The sequence below is a fragment of the Fusarium falciforme genome, chromosome 2, assembly GCF_026873545.1.
Source record: "Fusarium falciforme chromosome 2, complete sequence".
In the NCBI taxonomy this organism is placed as follows: Eukaryota; Fungi; Ascomycota; class Sordariomycetes; order Hypocreales; family Nectriaceae; genus Fusarium; species Fusarium falciforme.
This window is the reverse complement of record NC_070545.1, coordinates 3,083,950-3,110,161: the sequence shown is the minus strand read 5'-3', so window position 1 is coordinate 3,110,161 and position 26,212 is coordinate 3,083,950. Positions and strand designations below refer to the sequence as shown.

Sequence of the window (26,212 nt, the reverse complement as noted above, 5' to 3'; positions counted from 1 at the left end):
GTTATCTTCTGATGGTTATAAACCTTACTGGCTAGTTAGTATATTATCGAAGCTTGGGTATAGGATTTAGTTGTGTTACGGCTGTGTTACTTCCGTTGGGCTGCTCAGAAGCCTACCCCCCACCGCTTCTTCGAGCCTTGACCGAGCTTAATGTCTGATAACTACTCTTGATTCCGTATTGTACTGACATTGCGTCTCTGCCTAGCCATGTCCTCGGTTCCAGATACCATGAGTTCAGCCTCAAACCCATCTCCACTATTGAGATCAGATGATGGGGAAAAGAAAACAACACGCATGCCCAACTCTCGGTCCCAGTGAGGGGCCTACCAGCTGATCGGCCAGATATCGACCTCGAGATGGCCTCTACGTCCACGAAGGTTGACCGCTCGTTCCAGAGGGAAGTGTTGGCAACAGACACTACTAGAGAACATCACGTCTCTCTTGACACTGATGGGCCCCCAGGAAGCAGCCAACAGCCCCGTGTTGTGCTTACCGAGGTAGCCTCCAGCGGAACCTCGAACCGATTTGCTCTACGGCAAGGACCATTTTCGGGTATGATGGAGATCTTTGAGACACGGCTTCTGAGCACAGAATCACTGGGGTCACCGAATTTCTTACTCTCCATCAACGTCAAACTGGGAAGTGATGACCACGGCAAAGTGGAAAACCACCTCCAAACTCTCAGAAGCCACAAGCCGATAACCGTACTCGATGCTTTGTTTCGACACAATCTTCTCTTTTTGCGGGCCAAACTGTATTAGTTGTTCCTCGAGCTCCGCCCCGTGGTTTATAATCCCACGTCCGAGGATGGGGCGAAACCCACCTCAGAGAGCACAAGCTTCCGAAGGATGGACAACCTCAGGCAAGCACTAGTGGATTACTGTGAGTATTTCTGGAGTTTTTACCATGGAATTTCATGTTGACTGACAGGTCACGGTAGCGAGTGCTATGGAAGCATACAGAACCTTTCGCAAGGAGCCTGGAGAGATTGATAGCGATGACTGCATAATGGCACTTGCCGGGATGCTTACCGAGCTTGACAACAAGAGGTCTCAGCTCAAAGCAGCCCAAGAGTCTAATTCCAGGACAGCAGATGATGATTCGGGGGATGTAGTTCCATCTGCAGCCGAAATTTCCTCCTTTGAAGCTCAGATTGCTCATGTTCTCGTCAGGGGAGCCAAGTTCAGGCCCGCTGGTGTGCGCACTGAACAAGAGTCAAAGGCTAGACTGAGCTTCCTTGACCGGTTGGCAATGGCAATATTCGGAGGCGCAGCGCTCGTCGTGCCCATGCTCATCATGTCTCTCCGCCCCTCTAAGCTCACCGGCCTTCTGACGACGTCGCTCTTTGTGGTTGGAGTTGCGGTCGCTCTGGCATGGTTTATGAAGGATGCTGCACCTAAGGATGTCCTAGCTGCTACAGCTGCCTACGCAGCCGTGTTAGTGGTCTTTGTTGGAACTGATGGGGCGTAATAAGAGACATTATGAAAGAGTTGCAGTGACCAGAGTGATAATCGCAGGTAAGACAGCGCCAGATTTTGTTGTTGGTGATGTTTTCGGGATAAAGGGGTATATTCACAAGCTTCCATTGTCTGCAGTTAAACTATAGGCTGGTTGGCGCAAGCATCCTGAACACAACAGTCACGGTTCAAAGAATGTTGAAGGGGTCAAGCAATCATACCCACGCTCTTTCAGCCGACGTGTTATTTCTGAATCAGGTCAAGTTCTAAGTTACACAATAGGTAGAACGTATAGAACAAGCCCCGCGAGAAGTCGCCAGCTGGAATAGAGAGAAATGCCATCGCCCCGATCGTCAATGTAGATGCTGTTCGCCCGTTCGCCTGGGTATTTATCGCCTCAGGTCTATACACGCCATGAACTCCTTTGAAAACTGGTATCTTCGAGTTTGGCAAACCATTTCTCGGGGGACACGAACTGCGAAAGAGGGAGAGGCGTAAGCCGGTCTGCTCGCCTGATGAGTTATCGCCCTAGATCCATACGCGTCACGACTTACTTGGTACTTAGCAGAAGAAATGGATCTGGCGTTGTCGGTTGCGACCGTTGAGTTCCACCCAGGTATCCAACATCGCCGGCATGAGGTCACTCGTGAAAACGGGGGGAATGATGTGGTCGGCCCGGTCCCCAGGATCGATAACAGGCAAGTATTCCGAGCCTTCCTGGGCGAACTTTACGACACGGCGTCGAGCGACGGCCAGAACGAAAGCGCGGTTCTCCTCGGCGCGCTCGCGCTCGTTGTCGTCGTACTTTTCGATGCAGGCGATGTACGCTTCCCCCATGCTCTCATAGTTCGTGAAACGGATGGCGACTGGGTCAACCCAGTTGTTGTTTCTGTCCTTCCAATACCACACGATCGAGTTGTGCTCAAAGTCGAGCGAAAGCGACAAGAAGGCGGGTTGGCCGTTGCGACGACTCTTGAGCTTTCCACCCTTGCGGAACTCGTCGAGCTCGCCGACGATCCTGCCGACTTCAATCGTACTGTCGGTGGTCTTGTCTCGGATGGTGGGGTTCATGTTGACAGTCTCGGAAGAATCCTAGCCTCCCGAAAAGACCGCCCTCCAAGCCGCGTGGTACATTTCCGACGTGATCACAGGTCGGGACCCTTGCACACGGCTACGGTACAGCGCAACGAGCAGGTCGACCATCGTCGCCTTCTCGTGAGTAGAAAGGTCCGAGGGCCCCGTGATGGCAGTGTTGGGGGCTCGGTTCTGGTTTGTGTCGGTGTCGGCGAATATTTCTGCGGAGGTGAGCTCCTGGGGCGCTGGGCGCTCACGGCGGCGAGGGACCGGGGTCGCAGTACGCGATTCGTCCATGTTGAAGAATTTTTCACGGTTATGAAGAAGGGGCGATCGGAGAATTTGGAGAGGTGTGATGAGGAAGAAGGTGGGAGAATTTGAGAGATGGGTGGAGAGGTGAGGAGGGCCTTCAGGACCATCCTAAAATAGTCAAAGAGTTATCCTAAAAAATTAAATACCTTTTACTCAATTTCTCTAAAATATTTATCGCGATGTTCTCGCTATCCTTAGAGGAGGATAATCTGACGCAGGACCAGAGCCTCGTTTCCCTGACCTCGACGCCCTCCTGCGTGTCCTTGGCGCCGTCGGGAGATAGCACCAACCATGCATGCTAGCCAAAGATTGCAAGAGATCGAATACCGTACCAGACGGGTGTCGTTAGGCCCAGAAGAGTCGGCCAAAGTCACGGACCAGAAAGTCGATGTCTGGTGGGTGATGCCAAAGGGTCGTCGACTGTCTGAATAGGTAGGCACCCAACACGGGCGCCAGGACATCGGTCTTGAGTTGCGCCCTCCGCGGCCTCCACACCCGCCTCCACGTCCTCCTCCGTGTGCTCCTCCGCGTCCCCCGCTGGCTGAACCAAACTCTCTCTGTGGGTGGAGAGCCCCATAGAGAGACTTGGGAGGTTTGGGGAGTTCGTCCTCCTCGTCCTCCTCGCCCACCTCATAGGTGACCCTGTCACGCTGGGAAGCATCCTCCGAGTCGCCCTCAAAGATGGCAAAATCCAAACACCTCGGGATCAGTTGTCCAATTTCGCCTGGGGCATACGTCTTGTCAATGTGCCGTCCGTGCAGCGCCCACTCGCGGTACTTGTCCCAGTTGCCCCAGCCAACTCCCTCGATACCCGGGCGGGCGTGCTTGAGCTGATGGCCCTGTGAGGTTGACGACTGGTTGTTCCCGGCGAGGTCGGCGGGAGACAAGAAGTTGGGGGGTCGTGAGATCTCGGCAATGAAGCCTTCTTCGGTAACACCAAGGACCTGACCTGGTTCCCAGGCAAGCCGGTCGGATGCTCTCGAGAGTGTGATGCCAGCAGGGAAGATCACCGCTGTGTATATGTCTTGTACCATTTTGATATCACGAGGATCACGGTCGTTTGGCGGTTCCGCCACAAACCTGGCCTGATTCCACTCTTCCTAACCGTGGTTTTCAAGTTCGGCCAAGTCTTGCAAGTCGATTTTCCTGACCTTCCTCTGCCCCCTGGACCTTGTGTGTGACGAAGATTTGGGTGGTGGTGGGGGGCCCGTGAGGCGAAAGCGCTTGTTTGGCGCGGACAGCGTTGTTGACCACAAGTGAAGAGTCGCGCGCCTGCGGCAATGGCCGAGTCTTCGATGTTGTCCTGCGTGTATCAGATCCCGTCGTGGGACCATTGACGGAGATACCACAGCTGGTCCAGAGCCTCGCGAACGGGCGATAAACCGACCTTTCCTTCATAGATTAGTCCCAGCGCCTCGCAATAGGGGCCATATCCATGGTTTCCTTGTTGATAATGCGTCTGGTGGGAGGGAAAGATATGGCTAAGATGTATGAGTCTCCGTAGCAGCTGCTGGGTAGCGAGGCCGACTGCTCGGGGGTGAGGAAGGCTCTGGCTCATTGTCGGGGTCAAAGAAGAATGCCAAAACGACAGTTTGGATGATAATGAGAAGGCATTAGGACTATTATTATATCAGTATTAGATAAAATTAGGAAGGAACTTGATTAAAATCTTATTACCTTGAGCAAAACTCATCAGATTATCGTCTAAACTGGCGGAATCCAGCCGCGCGTTGGAGGTCGCAGGAATCGACAAGAGTTTGATAAAGAGGCGCAAGTGGAATAACCATGGCGTAGTTCCGGTGCTTCCGTTGAAGTTGCGGGCTCTTCAGTGCTCTGACCAACCTTGAGAAGTGTATCAGGTTGAGTATGTCGAGTTCTCGGGCTCAATTTGGTTTGGGATGCATCGGGGACCGGTTCTCTCGAAGGCAGCTGGGCTGAGACAGACTGGGGCACCAAAGGCCGAAGAGGAGGTTGCTCATATGTCTCGGCGGGAAGAGGAGGTGTGCTCCCTGACATCTTGATGTCTCGCAGTGTTTCTTGCCGAGATTTCTGCTCTCCAACCATTCCATAGTTCTGAAGTAAGGGTCGAAGGAATCGCCATCGTCAAGCAGGAGCTTTGGCAGCTCAGCAGCGCCACAGAGGCTTCTGGGATGATGGTGCCTCCTGATTGAGACCTCGATTCTGTCGTCAAAAGTTTGGGTCAGTTCGGCGTGGTTGAGGCTGCATGAAATCCATGTCGTTTGTTGTTTGCGGTGTTGTGTTGGGGAAGCCAGCGGCGGCCCTCGCGCCTGCCTCAGAAATGCGATAAAGAGGTAATTCTCCGGGCAAGACCTCCACCAGAGCCGACACCTTGCCCTGGCCAGTTTCTCCAGCGCAGTCGTCCAAACCTCTCCCACAAAATCATCTCATCAAAGAAACCGACCCGTGATCTACGCCTGCTCGTCGCTGACAAGATGGAGGTCGCAAATTCCCCGCCGTTCTCACCCTTCTTCTTTTCCGCCACTCCCGCTTGACCACCACCCTACGCAACTCCTCCCTCTCAGATCTTTCTCCCCTTCGAGACCGGGGGTTTCTTTGCTCATTCCCGCCCCCTTCGTCTGTTACACTCTAAAGCCCCAGCCAGCTTAGTAGGTGAAGGCGCGAAGGAATCACTATCCTCCAACGCCATGCCCGGCCCCTTCCCCTTCAGGTATGCCCACTGCAGTCATCGCATGGAATTCCCAGCTTAACAAACATTCCCGCCTTAGAGAAGCCAAAGATGGAAGCCAAAACGAAAGCCTAAGGCGGTTCACTGCCATCGACTAGCGAGAAGTCCACGCTGGCGCGCTATTTGAAAAGCTGGACTTTCAACCTGCGGAGTCTCGCGCTCCCAAAACCACCATCACCAAGGCTCATCACCTTACGGGCTATGAGATTTTACTCTTCAGCGACCTTACCCGAGAGTGGGCAAAGATCTAAGAAGGCAGTAGAGAAGCGGTGCCGCTGACAACGAAGGCGATGGCTAGCTTCTTCCAAGCAGTCTTCAACCAGTGGGATAGCGGCTGCATGGTGCCACCCATCAAGAAGAAGCCAAAGATCGAGAAAGGAGAGAAGGGCGCAATCGTCCGAGAATGGTCAAAAGACCTCGAAGAGTCGCATGCCTCCAAGCTAAAGCGCAAGAAAGAGGGCAAAGACGAGTCGGAGGCGACACCCTCGAAATACCGCAGAACCGGCGAAGCAGCTTAGGTCGCTCTTTCCGCCAAACGCTCGGAGCCGCTCAAGTTCAATATTCTTGACAGCAAATCTCAGATGGCCGTGGGCACGCAGATCAAATACCTCCCTGATATGACACAGAAGAAGGCCGAGATTCAGTGCATCCACCTCTACGACCAGGCTGAGATCATGCGGATCGATACGTACAACAAGAACGTTCTCGTCACTTTGGCCCGCATGCGTATTGTGGACTTTTCGGAGAATGGGAATTCCGAGGACATGCCCGCCCCCGTGGTCAACCCAGATCATTTGATTCACGACCGCCTCGCCCAACGAAAATACGTGAAGCAGCATCTGACCAAGGACACGGTGGAGCATCTTGAGCGCTTTACTGGTGTCTTTGGGGGCAGCTGGGAAAAGATTCTCTTTCCCAGGATCTTCGGAGATAATTGGAAAGGGAAGCTCTTTGCCAGGATCTTCGGGGGTAGCTCGAAAGAGTTGCCCTGTGCAAACCCCTCATCCTCTTGATCTCGCGATCTTCATCAACGGCGACAATAGCGAAGAATTGCTCTAGCGAGCTGCTTCATTCTCTCGACATTTTAATCCTCATCAACAACAACGGAGACTTCATCTCGCGGGCTTCTTTCTCCCCCTTTTCCGACGTCTTGAACAACAACCACAAAGATTGCTCTGGAGGGCTTCTTGTGCCATTTTATTATCTCTGCGTCTTTTGGTTGAACGTTGGCTCTCAACACTCGACACTCGGTGTTCAGCATTTCTCTTTGCTCGGAATTGCTCTAATCAACGTTCTCATCATCTTATCCTTTGCGGCGCCATATTTCGAAGCTGAGGTCTGGCCCCGACCTCCCCGACCTCGACCTACACTCTCTTAACCACAAATGGCCACTAATGCAAAGTGTCAGTGGTGTCATAGCGAAGGCCGATAGATGCGCCAACCCAGAGTGTCAACGACGATCTGCAGCTTCTGCTATTCCGCCAACAGTCGCGTCCCCAGACTTCATTGGAGCCGCCCAGCTCCTTCCCCTAGCGGGGCCCCTTTCAGCACGCCTTTGCTCGGGTTGTCTCAAATATGCCAAGGAAAACGGGGGGTCGATGCGCACCCGAGAAGGTGCCTCCAACGGCTCCTGGCTTCGTGAGTTGGGGAATAAGCGTGACGCGATTTACCAGGAATGGTTCAACCGGGGCAACTCTCCTAGGTGAATGAACTCGGCTTGTGGCGTTAGAATCCCGAAGGGGGCCAAACTCTATGGCATGATGAACGGAATCCGCTGTCAAAGATGCCATGAGTTCGCAAAAGCCGCCAAGCTTGAATGGTCACTAGCCGAGGACGCTCGGCCGAAACTTTTGAGCACACCTGGCGTGTGCGATGAGTGCCATCGACCAACATCAATGGTCCATCCCTGGGATGAAGAGATGCTGCGCGACGGATGCAACACTGCACGTTGCTGTGGATTTGGCACCGACAATCTCATTCCGGATACAGACTTCGAGGCTGTCCTCGCATGCGCCAATCCGGCGTGTTGTTCGACCGGAGCCAGGGTCAAAGTCAACCATGCCTTGGAGCTTGGCCAACGTCTGGACGCGTTCCAAACCCTAACTTTCTCCTAAGATTATCTATAGCTCAACTTAATTAATTAATAATCTTATGATATTCTTATAATGATTTACTAGCTACTCTTAGGATAGTGAAATCTAATGACACCCTGGTGTCTCGTTTCCTCCTTGAGCTGCATGCCGTCCTCTTCCTCGGAAAGATTAAGGCCAGACCTCAGCTTATCCACTAGCTCGTATGACGCTTCGGAGAATAGGTCGGCCTGTTGCTCTAGGATTGACTTGTGGGTGACATGATAAGTACCAAGATAGACCATGAGAAGACCTTCAAAGAACACCGACATCCACCTTTTGAGGTCTTGGACAACTTGGCCGTCTGATCGGAGTCTGTTGGGGTTGGTCCAGACTCCGACAGCTGGGTAGTTTGGAACTACCCCGGCTTGACGAGTAAATCCGTAGTATGCCACATGTCCCAGGCGTGCCGCGATTGGATCCCTTTTCGTGAACTTGGAGGCGGGTATACCCACCTCTGCCGGCAAAACTTGAGCCAATGTAAAGCTTTGTATCCATGGTGGGCTGGATCTGGGCCCCGGGGTTGGTAGCCTTAGCTGGGGTACTTGGATGCAATAGAGTCGGCATCATGCGTACATTTGAAGGGCCAACATTGACCGCGATATCGACATAGGCGAGACGGTGGAAGGACTTACTGGGCACCCGAGGCAATTCCAAGAGATTGATAGGCTGGACTTCTTGTCGAACAAGGATCTGTTGAGACTTATGGGGGATGTGGTTGAGAATGGCGCTGGCCAGTTGTGCTGCAGCGTTTTCCATGAGGACGTTCCTGAAGCCACGGGTCATGGCGCGTTCCGTTCTGGGGAGCTTCATCCAGTGAGATATAGACATCTCGTCGCTGGAACGGGACCATTCGATCAGTTTCTTGATGAGGCTTTGGATGCCGGCCTGGAAGCGTCGTAGGTCAGGATCGTTGGCAGGGACTGGATAGTGGGCATTGCGGTATTTGATCCAGTCCTCCGCGGTATCATCGGCCTCGTGGTCCTCAAACTCGGCCCTCTTCCTGGGGTGATGTTGAAAAGGACGAGAAGACAAAGAAGCCCTCTAGAGCATTCTTCGTTGTTGTCGTCGTCGACGGCGACATCCAGATATGTCAGACGGTGGGGGAAGTTCTTGGAGACCCTTGGTAGATCCAAGAGGTCAATGGGCTTGAGGTTCTGGCGGCCTAGTATCTGTTGTGATTGTTGGGGGATACTTTGTAGAATAGCTCTAGTCAATTCCTCGACATCACTCTCGACGAGCATGTTTCGAAAGCCCCGAGTCAGAGCTCTTTGGGATCGCGGGAGCTTCATCCATTGGGCTGTCGGCATATCTTCTTCGGAGCAGGATGTCAATCAGGGATCTTATGTGTCCCTGGAAACGCAGACGGTCAGGGTCATCGGCAGCGACAGGGTAGTGGGTGTCGTGGTATTCGACTTATTCCTCCGCGGTTTCATTGGTCTCGCCATCCTCGATCCTGGCTCTCTTCTTGGGTCGGGCTGGCTGACTGGCCGCAACATCCTCTTCCTCCTCCTTCTCGTAGAGGTTCCATAAGGCAATTTTCTCGAGCATCAAGGCCGACAGATAAGACTACTGGGAAGAGCGGGGTCCAAGGCCTGGTCCATCTTTTCCCGAGTATGATATGTAAGCCTGGGAAGACTGTGAAGAAGAAATCACTTACTCGTGCGTGAGTGGTGTTTTCCCAAGATCTACGCATAGCTTATTGGTAGAGAACAATCAAGACGTAAATATCTTTGAGATCTCGGGAGCGCCTTGAGCAGTATTCCTTGTTAGATGCAAGTGTGCTTCACGCTCCTCCAAGCACCATAAGTAGCCTGCTCTGCTAAAGTCTGCTTCAACTTCGGGCAGTATACCTGGTTGGCTGACCCTCGCCTTTGGAGAACGATTCATGAAACTAAAATGTCCATTTTGGGAGGCTCGCAAGGCACAATGCAGGTCGCAGGGCATTGCCCGTAGCGAGGTCTGGGCCGTCGGTGTCGCCAGTGCCTGGCACTGCTGAGCACTGATGAGGATGGAGCGAGGAATCATAACAACAGAATTTTATGGGCAACGACTTTCACTTTTTTTTTCAGCACGATCAAAAAGAAAACAGCCTGGGGATTTATCCTGCTTTTCTCCTCTTCACCATCACCACCATCACCACCAAGCTTTGCCTTCTCCTGCGAAGCCCCTTACTCCCTGCTCTTCTTCATAGAACTGCCTGCTCCCTCCCTCTTCGTAAGTATCCAAGCCATTTTGGCCATCTTGAGTCATTCAACCTAACTCCAGCCCTTTAGAATCTTCAGCCATGGACGCCCCGACGGATATCCCCCGGCCCTCCAGCTCCCAGCGCCAGACCCTGGGTTTGAAGTTTGCGGAGTCTCGAGCTCCCGAAACTCCTATCCTAGACGCTGAGGGCCTGACCAAGGGTGAGGCTATATCGCTCGTCGATCTCGCTAGATACTGGGCAAGAATGGGCAAGACCGAACCCTCGCCCCAGCACCCATCGATGGCTGAGTGCCTGCCAGCCTTGCTGGAAGCCGTCTTCGATGGGTGGGACAGCTCAGAGGGCGCGCCAGAAGTCCCGATAGAGCCAGGTCGGAACAAGAGAGACACGGGACTCAAGATCGGAACGTGGGAAGAGGATCTTCAACCCTCACTTACTGAGACTGCGGATGCATGGCTAACGCTAAGCCTTCCCAAAGACGGCGGCTTCAAGTATACGTTCCGTGATGCGTTCTTCCGACAGGCTCCGCATAACAAAGTCGTTGTATACAGCCCTGGCATGTCGCACTTTAAGGCCATGCAAAGATGTATCTCTATCTACGACCGGGCTGAGGAGCATCGGGTGAATGACTTCAACAAGCGGCTAGTACTCGCCATGAGTCGTAGGCGCATCACCGGATTCGCCCAATCTGGCAACGTGGGCGATGACGAGGGTCATCCGGAAATCCCTCGCGAGGAGTCTATCGAAGAACTCTTTGTGGTCTTGAGGCTGGCCTGTGATGCCTTCGATGAACGCTGGGACTTGATCGCCAGGCTCCGCGGCAAACTCGGCGATGGAAGCTCTTAGTTGGTTAAGAGTGGTACCGGAAGGATGTACGAGGCAGCTTGATGTTTGGTTGCCCACGGAGGCTAGAAGTCCATCATCACCGCACCAAGTAAGTCATGAGCCATGTCCATCTCAGGAGCAATAATTGACGTTGCAAACCAGATCATCAACCAGGCCTAACAGTATCCTTCTTCCCACGGCATTCCAACTTCTCCGACCTTGGGCCTAATGACTATCATTTTTATCCTTTTGTTTGAGAACGACATTCAACTTTACGGTCAGGCGTCTCAAAACCCGACGGCACGCCGTATTCACGCCCACTTGATGTTTTTGCAGATTCCCACCGAGGGTACGCCTAACGGCACCCCTTCTCGCCAGAGACTGCCTCTCCTTCTCGAAGTCTGCATTACGGCAACCGTCTTAGATAGAGGAACTCTTTGTTCCTAGGCTAGCTTTCGTAGCTAACTTCATAGCTGACGCCATCCATCTTTGACAGACTAGAGAGATTTGCGTGTCTAGTGGCAGGTGGAATCCTGTCTGAGTTTTGTTTCACCCCAATTCCGATGATGTCAAGGTTCTATGAGCCTTTGCGAAGGTACCAGAACCGTGGTCGGCATCTTCACGCGGTGTTCTGGGTCAGTAACCAGGAGCCTCTAGGCTCTTGGCGAAGCCAAGACCAACCAACTTAGATAGGGTACCCTTATTACTAACCACGCTCTTTAGCAAATAACAACAAGAACAAGTCGGGGGTCTTCAGTTGGCTTTCCTTCAGAAGGATCACTTTCTCCCCACTTCAAGCCTTTACCACTTCATGGGCGAAAGCCGCTATCAAGAAGCCCACCTCTTCAACGCCGTACCCGACCCCTCCTCTCCTCTCGGTATGCCCACACCATCCACTACAGAGGCCTCAGCCTAACATACATATCCATCTCAGAACAGACCAAATGGAGCCCAAAGAGTCCCAAGACGACTCGACTGGAGCTAAGCTCACACGGGGTCACATCCTCGAAAAGCTAGACCTTGTGGCAGCGCCGTCTCGGGCCCCGAAAAAGGTCATCGCCAAGGCGTATGACCTTACCAGTATCGAGCTCTTCATGCTCGGTGACCTTGCTGTACCATGGGCGAGGATCGAGGGCGACGCGAAAGAAGAGTCCCTGACCACGGAGATGCTTGAGAACTTTCTCAAGGCGGTTTTCAAGTCGTGGGACAGCACAAACGGCGCCCCCAACATCCAAGAGAAACCGGCAGCGAGGAACAAGCGCGAGATGTCGGTCCCGGTTGGAACGTGGGCAAACGACGCCCCAGAGTCGATTTCCAACGAGAAAAAGCGAAAGCAAGAGGGCTTCGACGAGTCATCGATAAAGGAGGCCAAGGCTCGCAAACTCGGTGCCTCCGCCTGGTTAGCGGTGTCGACCGAACACCCAGAGGTCGTCAAGTTCGAATTCCGCGACGATAGCCAGCGAATGGTCTCTCAGAACAAGGTCAAGGTCAAATATCGCTCAGACACAACCTATGAGAGCGCCCAGATCCAGGCCATGCGGATTTTCGACCAGGCCGAGGCAGCCCGAGCTGAAGAGTTCAACAAAAAACTGCGCCTCAATCTGGCTCGCAACCAGATTGTGGCCTTCGCAAAGAACGGGAATGGCCCAGAGAATTCACCCTCTCCTTTGATCGCCGCCGAACACCAGTTGGGCAAACGCCTCTTCGAGCCAAAGTTGTCGGGGCCACAGCTACCTACTTGAACAGACGCGAAAGCAACTCCGATTGCTTCGTGGGTATTACGGTGACAACTACATGGGTCTGCTCCAACACTCCAGCATGGGTTAGGGGATTCCTGTTTGGTCTGACGTTCTGACGTTTTGGCTGCGTCACCGTCAAAGATTTCTCAGTTTATCCTCTAATAATCATCAGTATACATCATAAAATGGTCTAAGGCAGAGTAAAACTATCATAATCCTCATGTGAGGATTTAGCTAGGCCCCTTCTCAATATTTAATTAGCGCTCTCTTAGGTCATCACGGGTACAACGAATGGACATGTGGATATAGTCAGATAGTTCTTCATCTCATTATGTACATCTGAGGGTATCAAATCGGCGCTCTATGCCATCAAGGCTCTTCATATCTATCTAACATTCAACACACGATTAAGCAAGCCAGAACCAGAACTTCTCGAGCGCGTTCTTGGGAACGGGGGGCACATCCTGTGCAGCGAGCTCATCCATCTCCCTCTTTCCAGTAATGACATCGATGTTCTGGAGGCGGATGCAAATGGGAGTGCGGAACCAGATCTTGTGGCCGAGGTAGAGGGCGAGGAAGAGAGGAATGGTAATGTAGGCGGCAATGAAGCTCTTGACGTCCCAGTTGCCCTTGAGGAAGATGGCAAAACCATTGGTGAGGGTGAGGAGGGAGATGACGAGCAGGACGAACCAGGTGGCGTAAGGCTGGAGGGGAGTCTTGTAGGGGAGGGCATCGAGCAGGTTGTTGAAGATGAGGGCCTTGCGGAAGCGGAGGTATGTAATCATGACGACAATCCAGGCGATGAAGCCAGAGATGGTCGAGATGTTGACAAACCAGTTGAAGACGGTCGCGCCGGAGTTGGAGACGTTGAGGAAGGCCAGGAGACCAAACGACCAGGTGAAGAGGACAGCGACCCACGGCACGCCGTGCTTGTTGGTGATACGGAACCACTTGGGGGCCTGGTTGTTAAGAGCCATGGAGTAGAGGACACGGCTACCGGAGTAGAGGAACGAGTTGCCAGCAGACCAAGCAGAGGTCAGAACAGCGGCGTTGATGATGTGGTTGAGGACAGGAATTCCCACATTCTGGATACCAATGACGAAGGGAGAAGCACTGGCGTTGGAAGAGGTAGCGCCAAGGAGCTTGGGATCGTTATAGGGGACAAGGACACCGATGAGGAGGGAAGAGACGCCGTAGAAGATAGCCAGACGCCAGATGAAACGACGAGCAGCCTTGGGGATGTTGCGCCTAGGAGCTACGGTCTCACCAGCAGCGATGGCGATCAGCTCGGGAGATGTGATGAAAGCAAATCCGGCGCTGATAAAGGCGCTCCAGTAAGCGAGGAAGTGACCAGTCGAACCCTTGGCGCCAAACTCTTTAAACGCTCCTGGGTTCTTCCAGTATGTAAAACCACGGACGCTATCCTGGTCTGGACCACCTCCAAAGAAGATGACAATACCCAGAATGATGAGACCGCAGATGGTGATGAGCTTGATACTGGCGAACCAGAACTCGGCCTCACCGAAGAAGCTGACGGCGATGATGTTGAGGAGGAGCATGACGGCGAGAACGATAGCGATCCAGAGAGCGATAGACACCGGAGGCTCCCAGTATTCGATAATGATACCAGCAGCGACGGCTTCGGCTCCGATGAGCATAGCATAAGCGTACCAGTAGTTCCAACCGGCGGCGAAGGCGAGACTGGGGTCGACAAAGCGGCCGACGAAGTAGGGAACAGTGATGCCGCGCATGGGCAGGTACACCACCATCTCAGCAAGAACGTTCATGATGATCCAGACAAGAGCCATCATAGAAAGGTAACCCATGAAGAGGGGGGCGGGTCCAGTACGGGTAAGGATGCTACCCGAGCCGATGAAGAGACCAGTTCCGATGGCACCACCTGAAAGTGTTAGCGCATTACATATGGGAGAGTTCCGATGCCTTACCAAGGGCCAGGAACTGAATGTGTCGACTCTTGAGACCTCGCTCAAGCTGGTCGTGCGAGTTGGCGAGATTGTACTCGATGTTCTCGTTTTCGCCTTGGCGGCTCGCCTCTTGGTTGAGGTCGAAGCCATTGCCGGCGTCGATTTGCTCCTTCTCAGCCATATTGGTGGATTTTCCAGGAGTAACGAGTAAAGAAGGGTTTGATGGTGTCTGAGCAATGTTCCCAAGAGGGGGAAGGAGGGTGATATTTATCCCCCGGATTCAGGTTCGGGGTCTGTCCGCGTGTGGGAAGGTGTCAACTCTACACAGCAGGTGGAGTCGCCGATGGAGGCCCCACAGCCTTCTTTCTTGGGGATTTGGGGTAAAGGCGGGGGAGGGTATTGGCAACCTGGGGCAGGCCTGGGTCTCGACTTTACGAGATGACTGGATCACACAGGTAAGAACGAGGGAGATGAGTGAGGAGAAGTTGGAGAGGTGAATTTGGCTCTGTGAGGGGAATGTTTATACTATTCACACATTGCTCTTCTTATCGATAGTGAGCCCGATGAAGAGAAGGGCGCACCTACGGTACTACAGATAGGAGGGACAGGTACAACCAGTACGTTCCTCCATATCAAGATACAAGATATGACATGGGACGTGTAGTCACACCAGGATTGGGCAAGGACTAGCGTCGCTGATAACGGTGGGCAACAATCCATCCATGTGGTTGCGAGTCTGCTCGGGGATGACCCGGAGTGCGGGGACTGGGACGGGGACGGGGACCTGGGCGTCAATGACGCTCCCCATAATACGAAGGCCTTGTCAACCTGTGACGAAGTTATCATTGCCAAGATCTGGAACATGCGAGATTGAACACGGAATCGTGACCTGGCCGGATCGTCCGACGCCTGTGGTGGCCAAAAGCTGCGGTGGTCAGCTGTGTAGTTAGTGGCCCAAGTCCCAACGTTTGAAGTTCATTCTCCAATCTCAGCTAGCCGTACTATCAATCGGGAAAGCCACTAAAACGTTGGAGTTTTTGGAGTAGCGTCGTCTCCCACGTTCCAAGGGTCAGACAGGACCAGGGGTCATCTCGGAAAGGCCGACAAAAGCCGGTCGACGAGGGCATCTCGGGCCAGGGTAAACACGACTCCAACGCGGTCCGACAGGGCAAAAGCGCCGTGATGGCACGGCTTACAGCGGATGGGGGGCGATCCCCACCTTGTAGCGCGGTGGAGAAGGGAACCTGTGGTGCAAGCGATGCTAGCTTGATGGAGTAAAGTGTGTGCAGGGAACGCCGAGATGGTGTTGAGGGCTAGTCCGCAAGGGGCAGCGTTCGAGAAGGGATTGCGATGAAGAGATTGATGACGGGTTCCAGAGAAGCCGCATCCGTACGACGTAGTAGGTTTCTTCAAGTTAAAGATTAGGAAGGTCAAACTCAATCATGCCCTTTGTCACTCATTTACTCCTTCAGGTAACAAGCCGAGATCCATGTTGGGAAGCGTTTCAAATTACGCAGTGCCACCTTGTGTTGGAGATGGCCTCGCACCCTCGTCGTCTGCGCCCTTTACAGACAAGCCATTAGAGACACTCACGCCATTGCCCCATTTAGCCTTGACAGGGAATTATTGACGGGACACTTGGAGATCCCCCTGTAACTGTAAATTCCCCAACCAACCACATGGCAAACTGCACACACAAGCACTCTTCTCGTACGTAAGAGAGGTGGATCGGGCTTCAATACCTACGGTAGTTTGCTGGTTGTAAATGCCATGACAGAATCCAATCTGTCACAGCGTGTTATAGCTGCCAGGCCTCCAGCTGGGGCCCGAGCAAGCACGATCAGTCTCCATAACTCAAGGTCTGGACCATGTGAAATCTTGGATCCATCAAGATTGACAGTTTGTAAATCTCACCGCTCGGTCCATGTGGGAGCGTTTGGCAGTTTGTAAGCGAACGTGGCAAAGCAAACGCCTCTGCGTCACAAGCAGCCACCACCACTGCCGCCGCCATCCATCACCAAGAAAAATCCGCGATAAGCCACGGCCGCTTACTGCCGGGCCGCCGACAGGGGCTCTTCGGCACGGCATTCACGCCGAGGTATTGAGCCTCATCTTGTTTCCTGCCGTTCCATTCTTGCTTCCATCTTTCTATGAGGCGCGCTAAGTTTCTCGGCGGAGCAAGGTTCCAGCAAGTCTTGCATTAGCTCGCCATACCAACGGCCTTTTGCCTCCGTTGTGACCGATGATGCCAAGACGGTGATTGATTCAGGTGCTGAAGGTTGGCCCGAGAACCTTGCATGTTGGAGCCAATAACATCAAAATCTTCCTGAGAATTCCCGTCGTCGCTCAAGGAGTGATTCCTCAGCTTTGCCAGCGCAAATTGCTCGGCCTTTTCGACGCGCCCTACCGACTACTACTTGTTGTTGGCGCCCTGCGAAGCACTGCGCGCCCTGGCTGGACCTGGTTTGCACAGACAGCTCAGTTTCTTCTTTTGCCCGTCTCGGAAGGTTCATGCAAGCTTTTTCTTGGCTATCAGGACACTTGCATGCTAAGACGGCAACGGCGGATACAACCCAGCAGCCGAGCAACGCCAGGGCGCGGCATCGCAGACGATGCGATGATCGGCGACTAAGATAACCAACCGCTTTTGCGCCCTTTTCGTTCTCATTTCTTTACTGTTTTCGATATTCACTTTAACAAGTCAAGATACACATGCTCACGGTCCATCAAGCAAACTCCGCCCGTGGATCTCAGATAACCAAAGTGGCCTCATACCTACCCACCGCCCCATCAGGACCCGTATTACGACTCTGGGGATCACGTTGCTTGATCTCGCTCCCTATCTGGGGAATGAATCTGTTACCTAACATGAATCCATCCGCTCCGCTGAATAGCCTTCCCTTGACCCGACGTCGTGTGTTGAAGCCTGAACCTGGCCAGTTTGCCTCTTTTAAGCTCCAGAGTGCCCAGCCTTTCCCCAGGACAACCATCGACGCTTCGGAGCTTGGCCGCGATGATGTCCACGTGCTTTTGCTTGCTTTTGCTTCACTTGCCGACCAGACATCTGCCCACTTACTGTGCACGGGCTGTAGTGTGGCTCAGCTGGTCAGGTTAATACACGTCAGGCTCACAAGGTGTTCTTGGCGGCACATGATAACCATGACCGCGGCATCCGGGACTCGGCCGCCACGCTTGGCATCCGTGGAGCGTTGAGTATGACCTGTTGTTAGTGTTCCTTTCCTCACTCTCTACTTTTTCTACAATTTGGATGCCTTGAGCTCGGCATCTTTCACGATCAGTACTCAACAGAGTTACTCGTTCTCAGGACAGAACATGGTCACCCCGAGGTCCTTGCTTAGCCCCTGTCACCGGAATAATCTCAAAAGAACCTCATGGTAGACCAGATTCATATTATCATCCTTGACCATGCCCCAAAGTGGCCAGGCTCACGGGCCAATCTTTGTCTTGAGCACAGATTTGGCCACAACAACGAGGTTTCTTTAACAATGTTTTGTATTAAGCGACATGGCTTTTGTTCAGCTCGTCCAACCAACTTGATGATTTTCAACGCAGAAGTTCCAACATCATGCGGTCCTGATACGAAAAGAATTCGCAAGTGCTGAGGACGTCGCTTTAACCTAGATTCGCGCCGTCCAAGCCACTCCCGCTACCACACCATCGGTTAACAGCGGCTTCAAGCAACTCACCCCTGAGATGCACTGCAATCTCAGCATCCCTTGCAACCATCACGTCGACGCAAATTTTGCAGTCCAAGTTAGCTTCTGTTCCTGAATACCGCGTGGTCAATGCACTGAATCATTGTCTCTGGTGCTTACACGGGTTACATCTTTACCCTGGTCCACGGGGACTCGGGACTGTTCCATCATCACACATCCCGTTGTACTACGGCTCTGATCGTCACCCAGGTTTGACTGGCAGTAAGCATTATATGCATTGTTCTCTATACTCTTCATGGTACTTGGTGGCCGCTATATGTATCTTGTGAGTAAGCATATGGAGATTCATGTCCTCGGTGTTTAGAATTCTAAATTATGAGGCCTGGCTCATATTTCATGCAAGCATCTTCAGCCCAAGATCACTCTCAGTGGAGCAGAATACTAGCATCTTCCAGGACTCTCCATCCACGGTCTGTACTATTGCCAATAGGCTCCTGCAAGCCTTGCCCCTAACGCCAAAACCCCGTCTCGATCCATCACCTGGCACGTAGGTCAAGGACACCAGAATGACGAAGAAGATCTAACTTTTCTTAAGACTGATGAGTGAATCTATACAAAGATGTTAAAATAATAACCTAATCTAATCAAGGTATTAGATCCTCTTCATTTATCCTTCATGGCTACCTTTAGGGAAGTATGAGCTAATATGGATCTCTGTTTTGGTGTCTTGTTTTTTTCAGGGCATGGTAGAGGTCTCGACCCGGGCGACTCAAGCGCCGATTATTACGCCAAGTCCATCATACTTCCAGACTTCAGTGTGTCATCAGCTTTACGTACCAATATCAACCCAGCCTTCCCATCCAAAATCCTGCTCAGCATTCTATCCGACTATCACCGGTGGTCCACGTTTCTGTCCCCGGCTCTTTCAGTCAGCCTCCACATCTGAACCAAGCCCCAAGGTCTTTAATCCCCTTCCAGATCCAGTACAACCTATTACCCTCCATCTCTTCCTTCATCTCAACCTCAAGAAGCTCCAAAGCCTTCACCCGTTTGACAAGGACCGAATTCCGAGCCCTCTCTTTTCTGCGTCCTCCCTAGTACTCGCGTTTTTCAGCATAGTGTTCTTCTCGTTCCATCATTAGCTGCTGATCTAGCTCCCCTCCAGCAGCCAGTCCCAGCTGCCCCTGGACGATAAGATCCGCGATGTCTTTCTCGACAGTGTTGGGAGTGGCCTCCAGTTTCTTTAGCCCTCGTTCAAAATCAGTACTATCTTACAATTGCCACTGAATTTGCTACAAAGAATGACGTTGGCATTTGAGCCTTTGTGCTAGAGCTGCCTCAGAGTCTCGGAGCCTTTAACTCTCCCAGCGTGCCGTTTCAAGATCTTTTTTCAAGGCATCATTTTTCTCAGAGACCTTTTCTAGGTCGGTGGTAAGAAAAGCGTTCTTGTTGTGCATGTCGTTGATTTCTGTCCGCGCAAGCAAGGGAGGGTGATGGTCGTCCTTGACCTTGCCCCCGAGGAATTCATGAACGAAGCTATCTTCGTATGAAGCAGCCAACTCCTCTTCCACTCTTTCTTTTTGAGAAAGATTCTCCATTTCAAGAAAATCAATCCTTTCCTCTTGTCTCTTTGCCTCATTCTTGCTGAATTCAAGAGTATCTTGGTATAGAGCGAAAGACTCTTGGTTGGCAAATTGTTGGTCTTTGAATTTCCCGACCAGCTCTCTTCCTGTATCCAACTGGGCCACAAGACTAGAACACGCAGCTGTGTGAACGCCTTCAAAAGCTGCCATTAGATAGGCTTGATGTCTCGCAGACGCTTCGATGGCCCTAGCCCAGGCGTACGAAACCCGTTCATGCTGATGTGGTTGACAAATGAGGCAAAGGTATTGAGAAACAAGTGAGTCCAGGTGGTTCGTATTGATCTGTCCCAGTCGCTTCTTCGGCAGCTTGTCAATCAACTGCAGCGCTTTTGTGCATTGAGACTCTGGGATAGGGCGGCCGCATCGCCGACTGAAGTCCCCTGCAGGGCTGCCGGCACAGTGGATGCGGATTTGTTGGCCCTCTGATTTCGTGTCTATCCCAATCAGGGTCTTTGGGTCCCAGCAGATGGCTTCCATGATGAATAGTGACAGGCGTGGGAAAGTAGTTTTGAGACAAGGTCGGCACTGCGAGGGAAAGGGATTCCCAATATCTATGTCCCCTAAAACCACCCAACAGAGACAAATGTCATTATAAGACCCACGCACCCTTCTTGCTCAATCCGGGCTATAGCAGACAGTTATCCGGGCTTGAGGTCGGGAGACAAAGCGATTGCCAAAATTCATCTGACCGGATTTAGGGTAGCTACAGGCTCTCAACATGTCGGCCCGTATGTGAAACAAAGGGCATTTCTGTGCGGGATGAGAAGATTTAATTTGACTCAAGAACTTGACTGAGCTTCCAATGTTACCAGCCATTTATGGCTTACATGCACATCCATTGTGGACGGGAGTTTGAGATCCGCGCAGGGGTTGGTGAGCGTCCAGCCAGTCCAGGGTTTCACACAAACAGGGGTGCACTGAGCGGAAGGACTGTTAATTAACAAAATGGGCAAAACTAGAAAATGTGAAACACATCTGAATTCTTCAGTCAACTTACGGCCAGCTGCCAATTTATAACCTCTCACTTTTTGTATGTGCCTCTCAGGATGCGTGTTCTGGTGTTGAGGCTTCAGCGAGCCTGCCTCCGTGCCCTCTCAGGCTAACATCTGAGTCAACTACCGAACCCCGCCATGCCCCGCCATGGCACGTGCGTGATCCCAGATAAGATAAGAGATTGCCAAACATCACATCACAAGTCGACAAAGATTCTCATGCCTCAAAGGAATAACAAGCTTCAATTAACTGGGGAGATATCGCGAGATGCAGATTGACGGGAAATTACGGCTGCTCAGGCACAAAGCCGCATTTCGTGGCGCGGAGCAACTTTTTCCCGGATCCGCACATCCCACCTTCTCTTGATCTCTGCCCCGCCGCATTTTTTTTCTCCCCGCTACAGGTCGTCGGCGTTCATCGTCAAAGCGCATCCTGCTTTGCAAACAGACATCATTCACCATGTACCACGTGCTGGTCGGCGAGTCGTGCTACACGGCTTCTGAGGTTCAGAAGCTCGTGCAGCGCATCAACGATCAGAGCCCCGTCAAGGTCGCCAAGCTCACGGGCTCGTGGCAGTACTACGTCGACCTCGAGACCGAGGATGCCGCCGTCCTCGCCAGCATCAAGAAGATCCTCGAGGCCATTGAGCAGCCCGCTGACGCTTCCGCGACCGAGAACAATGGCAATTCCGTCGACATCTACGTTACCCCCCGAAACGTCTCGCCATGGAGCTCCAAGGCCACCAGCATCGCTCTTGTCTGCGACCTGAAGACCGTCAACCGTATCGAGCGAGGCCGCGTCATTCACATCGAATTCGAGGATACATACAATGGAGAGCAGGATTTGGTGTTCCGAGATGTTGTCCATGACCGTATGACTGAGTTCTTCAGTCTTTCGCCCCCGGTCCTTGACACCATGTTCGCTCACGGCATCCGACATCCCCTTGAGGTGGTTGACATCTTTTCCGATGAGCGAGGCCCACTGGCTGCTCTCCAGGAGCACAACAAGAAGGCCGGACTTGGGCTTGACGAACCCAACATGGAGTACTTGGTCAAGCAGTACACTGCTCTCGGCCGCTCTCCCGTATGACTCAAAGCCCGGATTTGAAAATCAATACTGATTTTAGCAGAACGACGTTGAGCTCTTCATGTTTGCCCAAGTCAACTCTGAGCACTGCAGACACCACGTTTTCAATGCTTCGTGGACCATTGATGGTGTCAGCCAGGAGAACAGCTTGTTTGGCATGATCAAGAACACCCACAAGTCGAACCCCGAATATGTCATCAGCGCTTATTCCGACAACGCCGCTGTGTAAGTCCCGTCTGAAAGTCACAGCTTCTAGGTGACATGGTTGATTTACACATTGCTAACTCGGTTTAGCTTGTCTGGTGACGAGGGCAACTACTGGGCTCCTGACTACTCGACTGGAAGCTGGAAGCTCACCCGCGAGGTTGTTCAGCCCCTGATCAAGGTTGAAACTCACAACCACCCCACTGCTATCTCTCCTTTCCCCGGTGCCGCAACTGGTAGTGGTGGTGAGATCCGTGATGAGGGTGCTGTCGGACGGGGCTCTTCCCCTAAGGCTGGTCTCTGCGGTTTCTGGGTGTCTGATCTCTTGATTCCTGGTAGCAAGAAGCCTTGGGAGGTTGATATTGGACGACCTTCCCACTACGCCTCCAGTCTTGACATTATGCTGGAAGCCCCCATTGGCTCCGCTCGGTTCAACAACGAATTCGGACGTCCTGCCCTGACCGGAACCTTCAGGACTCTGCTCACCAACGAGGCCGAGTCTGAGGCCCCTGAGTACAGGGGCTACCACAAGCCCATCATGATTGCTGGTGGTATCGGCAGTGTCCGACCCCAGCACGCTCTCAAGGAGGAGGCCCACGTCGAAGAGGGTGCGCACGTTATCGTTCTTGGTGGCCCTGCCATGTTGATCGGCCTTGGAGGTGGTGCTGCCTCCTCCAACACCGGCTCTGAGGCTACCGCCGACCTCGACTTTGACAGTGTGCAACGTGGAAACCCCGAGATGGAGCGACGCGCCCAGATGGTCATCAACACTTGTGTTGCTCTTGGCCCAGAGAGCCCCATCGCTTTCATCCATGACGTTGGTGCTGGTGGTCTCTCCAACGCTCTCCCTGAGCTCGTTAAGGATGCCGGTTTCGGAGGCAAGTTCGAGCTTCGACAAGTCGAAAGTGCCGACAACTCCATGTCCCCTCTCCAGATTTGGTGCAACGAGTCTCAGGAGCGATACGTTCTTCTCGTCAACCGGGAAGGCCTCAACCGCTTCACGAGCATCTGCCGACGAGAGCGGTGTGGCTTCTCCGTCGTCGGATCGGCCGTTACCAAGGATGAGAACGGTGTGACCAAGCTTATCCTGACCGACCGTGAGCCTACGGTCGACCCTCCCATTGATCCCATCAACCTTCCCATGGACGTTCTGTTCCCTCCTGGACGAAGAATCTCCAAGGACGTTCAGCGAGTTCAGAAGAACCTCCGTCCGTTCGATGCCGTCAAGAGCCTCACTGAGCAGTGTGGCAGCTCTGACCTGACTGAGATGGTTACCAAGGCTACTGAGCTGGTCTTCAATCTTCCCTCCGTTGGCTCCAAGAGCTTCCTCATCACTATCGGCGACCGAACCGTTGGTGGCCTGTCCGTCCGCGACCAGCTTGTTGGCCCCTGGCAGACTCCCGTGGCCGATGTCGCTGTGACTCTCACCAGCTTCAGTATTGATGACAAGAAGCGACGCGGAGAGGCCATGGCAATGGGTGAGAAGCCTACTCTTGCTCTTATCTCGGCCGCTGCCTCGGCTCGCATGGCTGTCGTTGAGAGTTTGATGAACCTGGGTGCCGCCGACATCAAGCCTGGCCCTGTCAACGGTGACCTCAAGCGCGTCAAGCTTTCTGCCAACTGGATGGCCGCTGTTGGTCACCCCGGTGAGGGTGCTGCCCTCTACGAAGCTGTCCAGGCCATCGGCATGGAGCTTTGCCCCGAGCTTGGTGTATCCATTCCTGTTGGCAAGGACTCTCTGTCCATGAAGGCTTCCTGGAAGGACAAGGAGACTTCTGAGTCCAAGACTGTTACCGCTCCTGTGTCTCTGGTCATCTCCGCCTTCAGTCTTGTTGAGGATGTCCGCAGCACGTGGACTCCTCAGCTTCGTCGGGTTGAGGAGGTCGGCGAGTCCGTCCTCGTCTTTGTGGATCTCGCTCAGGGCTTCCGTGCTATGGGTGGCTCTGCTCTCGCCCAGACTCTTGGCCAGATCGGCAACGAGGCTCCTGATGTCCGCGATGTCCAGATCATCCGTGACTTCTTTGACGCCTTGTGGCAGCTCCATCAGGTAAGTCGCAATCGATGCTGTCGTTCGTCGGCTACTAACTTTGTGCAGGAGGATATTGTTCTCGCCTATCACGACCGATCCGATGGTGGTCTGCTCACCACTGTCGCCGAAATGATGTTTGCCGGTCGATGCGGTGCTGACATCTCTCTCGACGACCTTGCCGAGTCTGAGGACAAGGTGCTCGACACTCTGTTCAACGAGGAGCTGGGTGCCGTCTTCCAGATCCGTCGCGGCGACGAGACCAAGTTCAAGAGGTGCTTTGCCACTTGTGGCCCCCCTCACGGTTTGATCAAGACCATTGGTTACGTCCGACCTACTTCCAAGCAGTCTCTCCTTGTCAAGTACAGGTCCAAGACTATTGTCGACCTCGAGCGCGCCAAGATCCAGCAGTGGTGGACCAGCACCTCGTACGAGATGCAGAAGCTGCGTGACAACCCCGACTGCGCCCAGTCCGAGTTTGATGCCATCCAGGACTCCAGGGACCCTGGTCTTCACTACAAGCTCAAGTTTGACCCTGCCGATGTCAGCCTCCCTACTTTCACCAACCTTAAGAGCTTGGTCTTCAAGCCTAGAGTCGCCATCCTTCGAGAGCAGGGCGTCAACGGTCATGCCGAGATGGCCTTTGCCTTCCGTGCTGCTGGCTTCGATGCTGTTGATGTTCACATGTCGGATATCCTGGATGGCTTCTCCCTGGATGGGTTCCGAGGTCTTGCTGCTTGCGGTGGCTTCTCATACGGGTAAGTTATCCGGAACTCAAGGCCTATTGCCAGCCTTTCTCTTCCTTGAGTGTGAAGTGCTAACTTGGACAGTGACGTCCTTGGCGCCGGTAACGGATGGGCCCAGTCCATCCTCATGCACGATGGTGCCCGTAAGACCTTTGAGGCCTTCTTCAAGCGACCTGACACCTTCTCCTTTGGTGTCTGCAACGGTTGCCAGATGCTGACTCGACGTGCGTATGCCCCCTCTGTCCAGAATCATGCTAATACTGTGTAGTCAAGGAGTTGATCCCTGGAGCTGAGCACTGGCCTACTTTTGTTGAGAACGCCAGCTCCCAATTCGAGGGCCGTTTCTCCATGGTCACCATCAACGACAAGTCGGATAACTCTGTCTTCTTCAACGGCATGAACGGCTCGTCATTCCCCATCGTCGTCTCCCATGGCGAAGGCCGAGCCCAGTTCTCGTCGGCTAACGACATTGGATCCGTCAACGATCACGGTCTCATTCCTCTCCGCTACGTCGACAACTACGGTTCCGTCACGGAAAGGTATCCCTTCAACCCCAACGGCAGCCCCCAGGGTATCGCCGGTGTGAAGAGCAAGGACGGCCGTGTGGTTGCCATGATGCCTCACCCCGAGCGTACCATCATGGCGGATGTGGGCTCTTGGAAGCCCGACAACCAGCTGGAGGAATGGGGACAGTTTGGTCCCTGGTTCCAGCTGTTCCTGAACGCGCGTAAGTGGGTTGGTTAGAAAATTGATATCTTGTAGGTGTTTTCGGTTCAAGGTAATGTTATATTTTTGCATGAATAAAAGAAAATCTCAATGAAAAGCTGAGAATAGGGACGGTTATATAGAGGATGAATGCCAATTGATCACATTTGACACGAGGCCATGTCTCACCAGAGGGAATGTTTGCCACTCTGCCTGATACCTTGAAGTGTTGTTATTATGAAAACGTCCGCTCACTGCCAGCTCCCTGGAGACATGTTGGGCCCTGTCACTGTCACTGAGTGGGAAGCTTATAGTAATGATCCATATGAGCTATCTAAAAGGAAGGCCAAGTAAATGCCCCTGGCTGGTGTCGCTTGCTTAACAACAGTGACGTAAAAGTGTAGTCTATCTAAGTTGGTCGGTCTTAGCTTCGCTAAGAGCAGTGAGGCTCTTGGCTACTGACCCAGAACACCGCGTGAAGGTGCCGACCGTCGCTCTGGTGCCTCCGCAAAGGCTCAGAGAACCTTTGCATCATCGGCATGAAAAAAAAAAAAAAAAAAAAAAATGAGGGCAGGATTCCAACATCGCCAGACACGCAAAATTTCTCTACACACCGTTAAAGCTGGATGGCGTTAGCCATGAAGCCGACCCAGGAACAAAGAGCTCCCATGTCTGAAACGGCATGTTGCGAAGCAAATTTCGAGAAGTTGAAGTGATTTCTGGAAATGGGGGCATTTCTGCCTTGATAGAGGGGTGGA

The 26,212-nt window shown here is 52.9% G+C and overlaps 5 protein-coding genes across 5 annotated transcripts; 4 read left to right on the top strand and 1 right to left on the bottom strand.

Annotated features, from left to right (window-relative positions):
* Positions 1–5,840: 5,840 nt before the first annotated feature.
* NCS54_00289100 (Hypothetical protein) lies at positions 5,841–6,563 on the top strand (the record flags this gene model as incomplete). The annotated part of the gene is made up of 2 exons (XM_053148478.1): positions 5,841–6,019; positions 6,122–6,563. The coding sequence occupies 2 exons, from the start codon at positions 5,841–5,843 to the stop codon at positions 6,561–6,563; spliced, it is 621 nt and encodes a 206-aa protein (XP_053004453.1).
* Positions 6,564–9,966: 3,403 nt separating this feature from the next.
* Positions 9,967–10,731, top strand: NCS54_00289000 (Hypothetical protein; the record flags this gene model as incomplete). The annotated part of the gene is made up of 1 exon (XM_053148477.1): positions 9,967–10,731. One exon carries the CDS (start codon positions 9,967–9,969, stop codon positions 10,729–10,731), a length of 765 nt encoding a protein of 254 aa, XP_053004452.1.
* A 923-nt stretch (positions 10,732–11,654) lies between these two features.
* On the top strand, positions 11,655–12,452 carry NCS54_00288900 (Hypothetical protein; the record flags this gene model as incomplete). The annotated part of the gene is made up of 1 exon (XM_053148476.1): positions 11,655–12,452. The coding sequence occupies one exon, from the start codon at positions 11,655–11,657 to the stop codon at positions 12,450–12,452; it is 798 nt and encodes a 265-aa protein (XP_053004451.1).
* A 404-nt stretch (positions 12,453–12,856) lies between these two features.
* Positions 12,857–14,555, bottom strand: NCS54_00288800 (AA-permease domain-containing protein; the record flags this gene model as incomplete). The annotated part of the gene is made up of 2 exons (XM_053148475.1): positions 12,857–14,349; positions 14,396–14,555. 2 exons carry the CDS (start codon positions 14,553–14,555, stop codon positions 12,857–12,859), a joined length of 1,653 nt encoding a protein of 550 aa, XP_053004450.1.
* A 6,591-nt stretch (positions 14,556–21,146) lies between these two features.
* On the top strand, positions 21,147–25,493 carry NCS54_00288700 (Phosphoribosylformylglycinamidine synthase; the record flags this gene model as incomplete). The annotated part of the gene is made up of 6 exons (XM_053148474.1): positions 21,147–21,770; positions 21,817–21,998; positions 22,068–24,024; positions 24,073–24,761; positions 24,834–24,973; positions 25,018–25,493. The coding sequence occupies 6 exons, from the start codon at positions 21,147–21,149 to the stop codon at positions 25,491–25,493; spliced, it is 4,068 nt and encodes a 1,355-aa protein (XP_053004449.1).
* Positions 25,494–26,212: the final 719 nt, after the last annotated feature.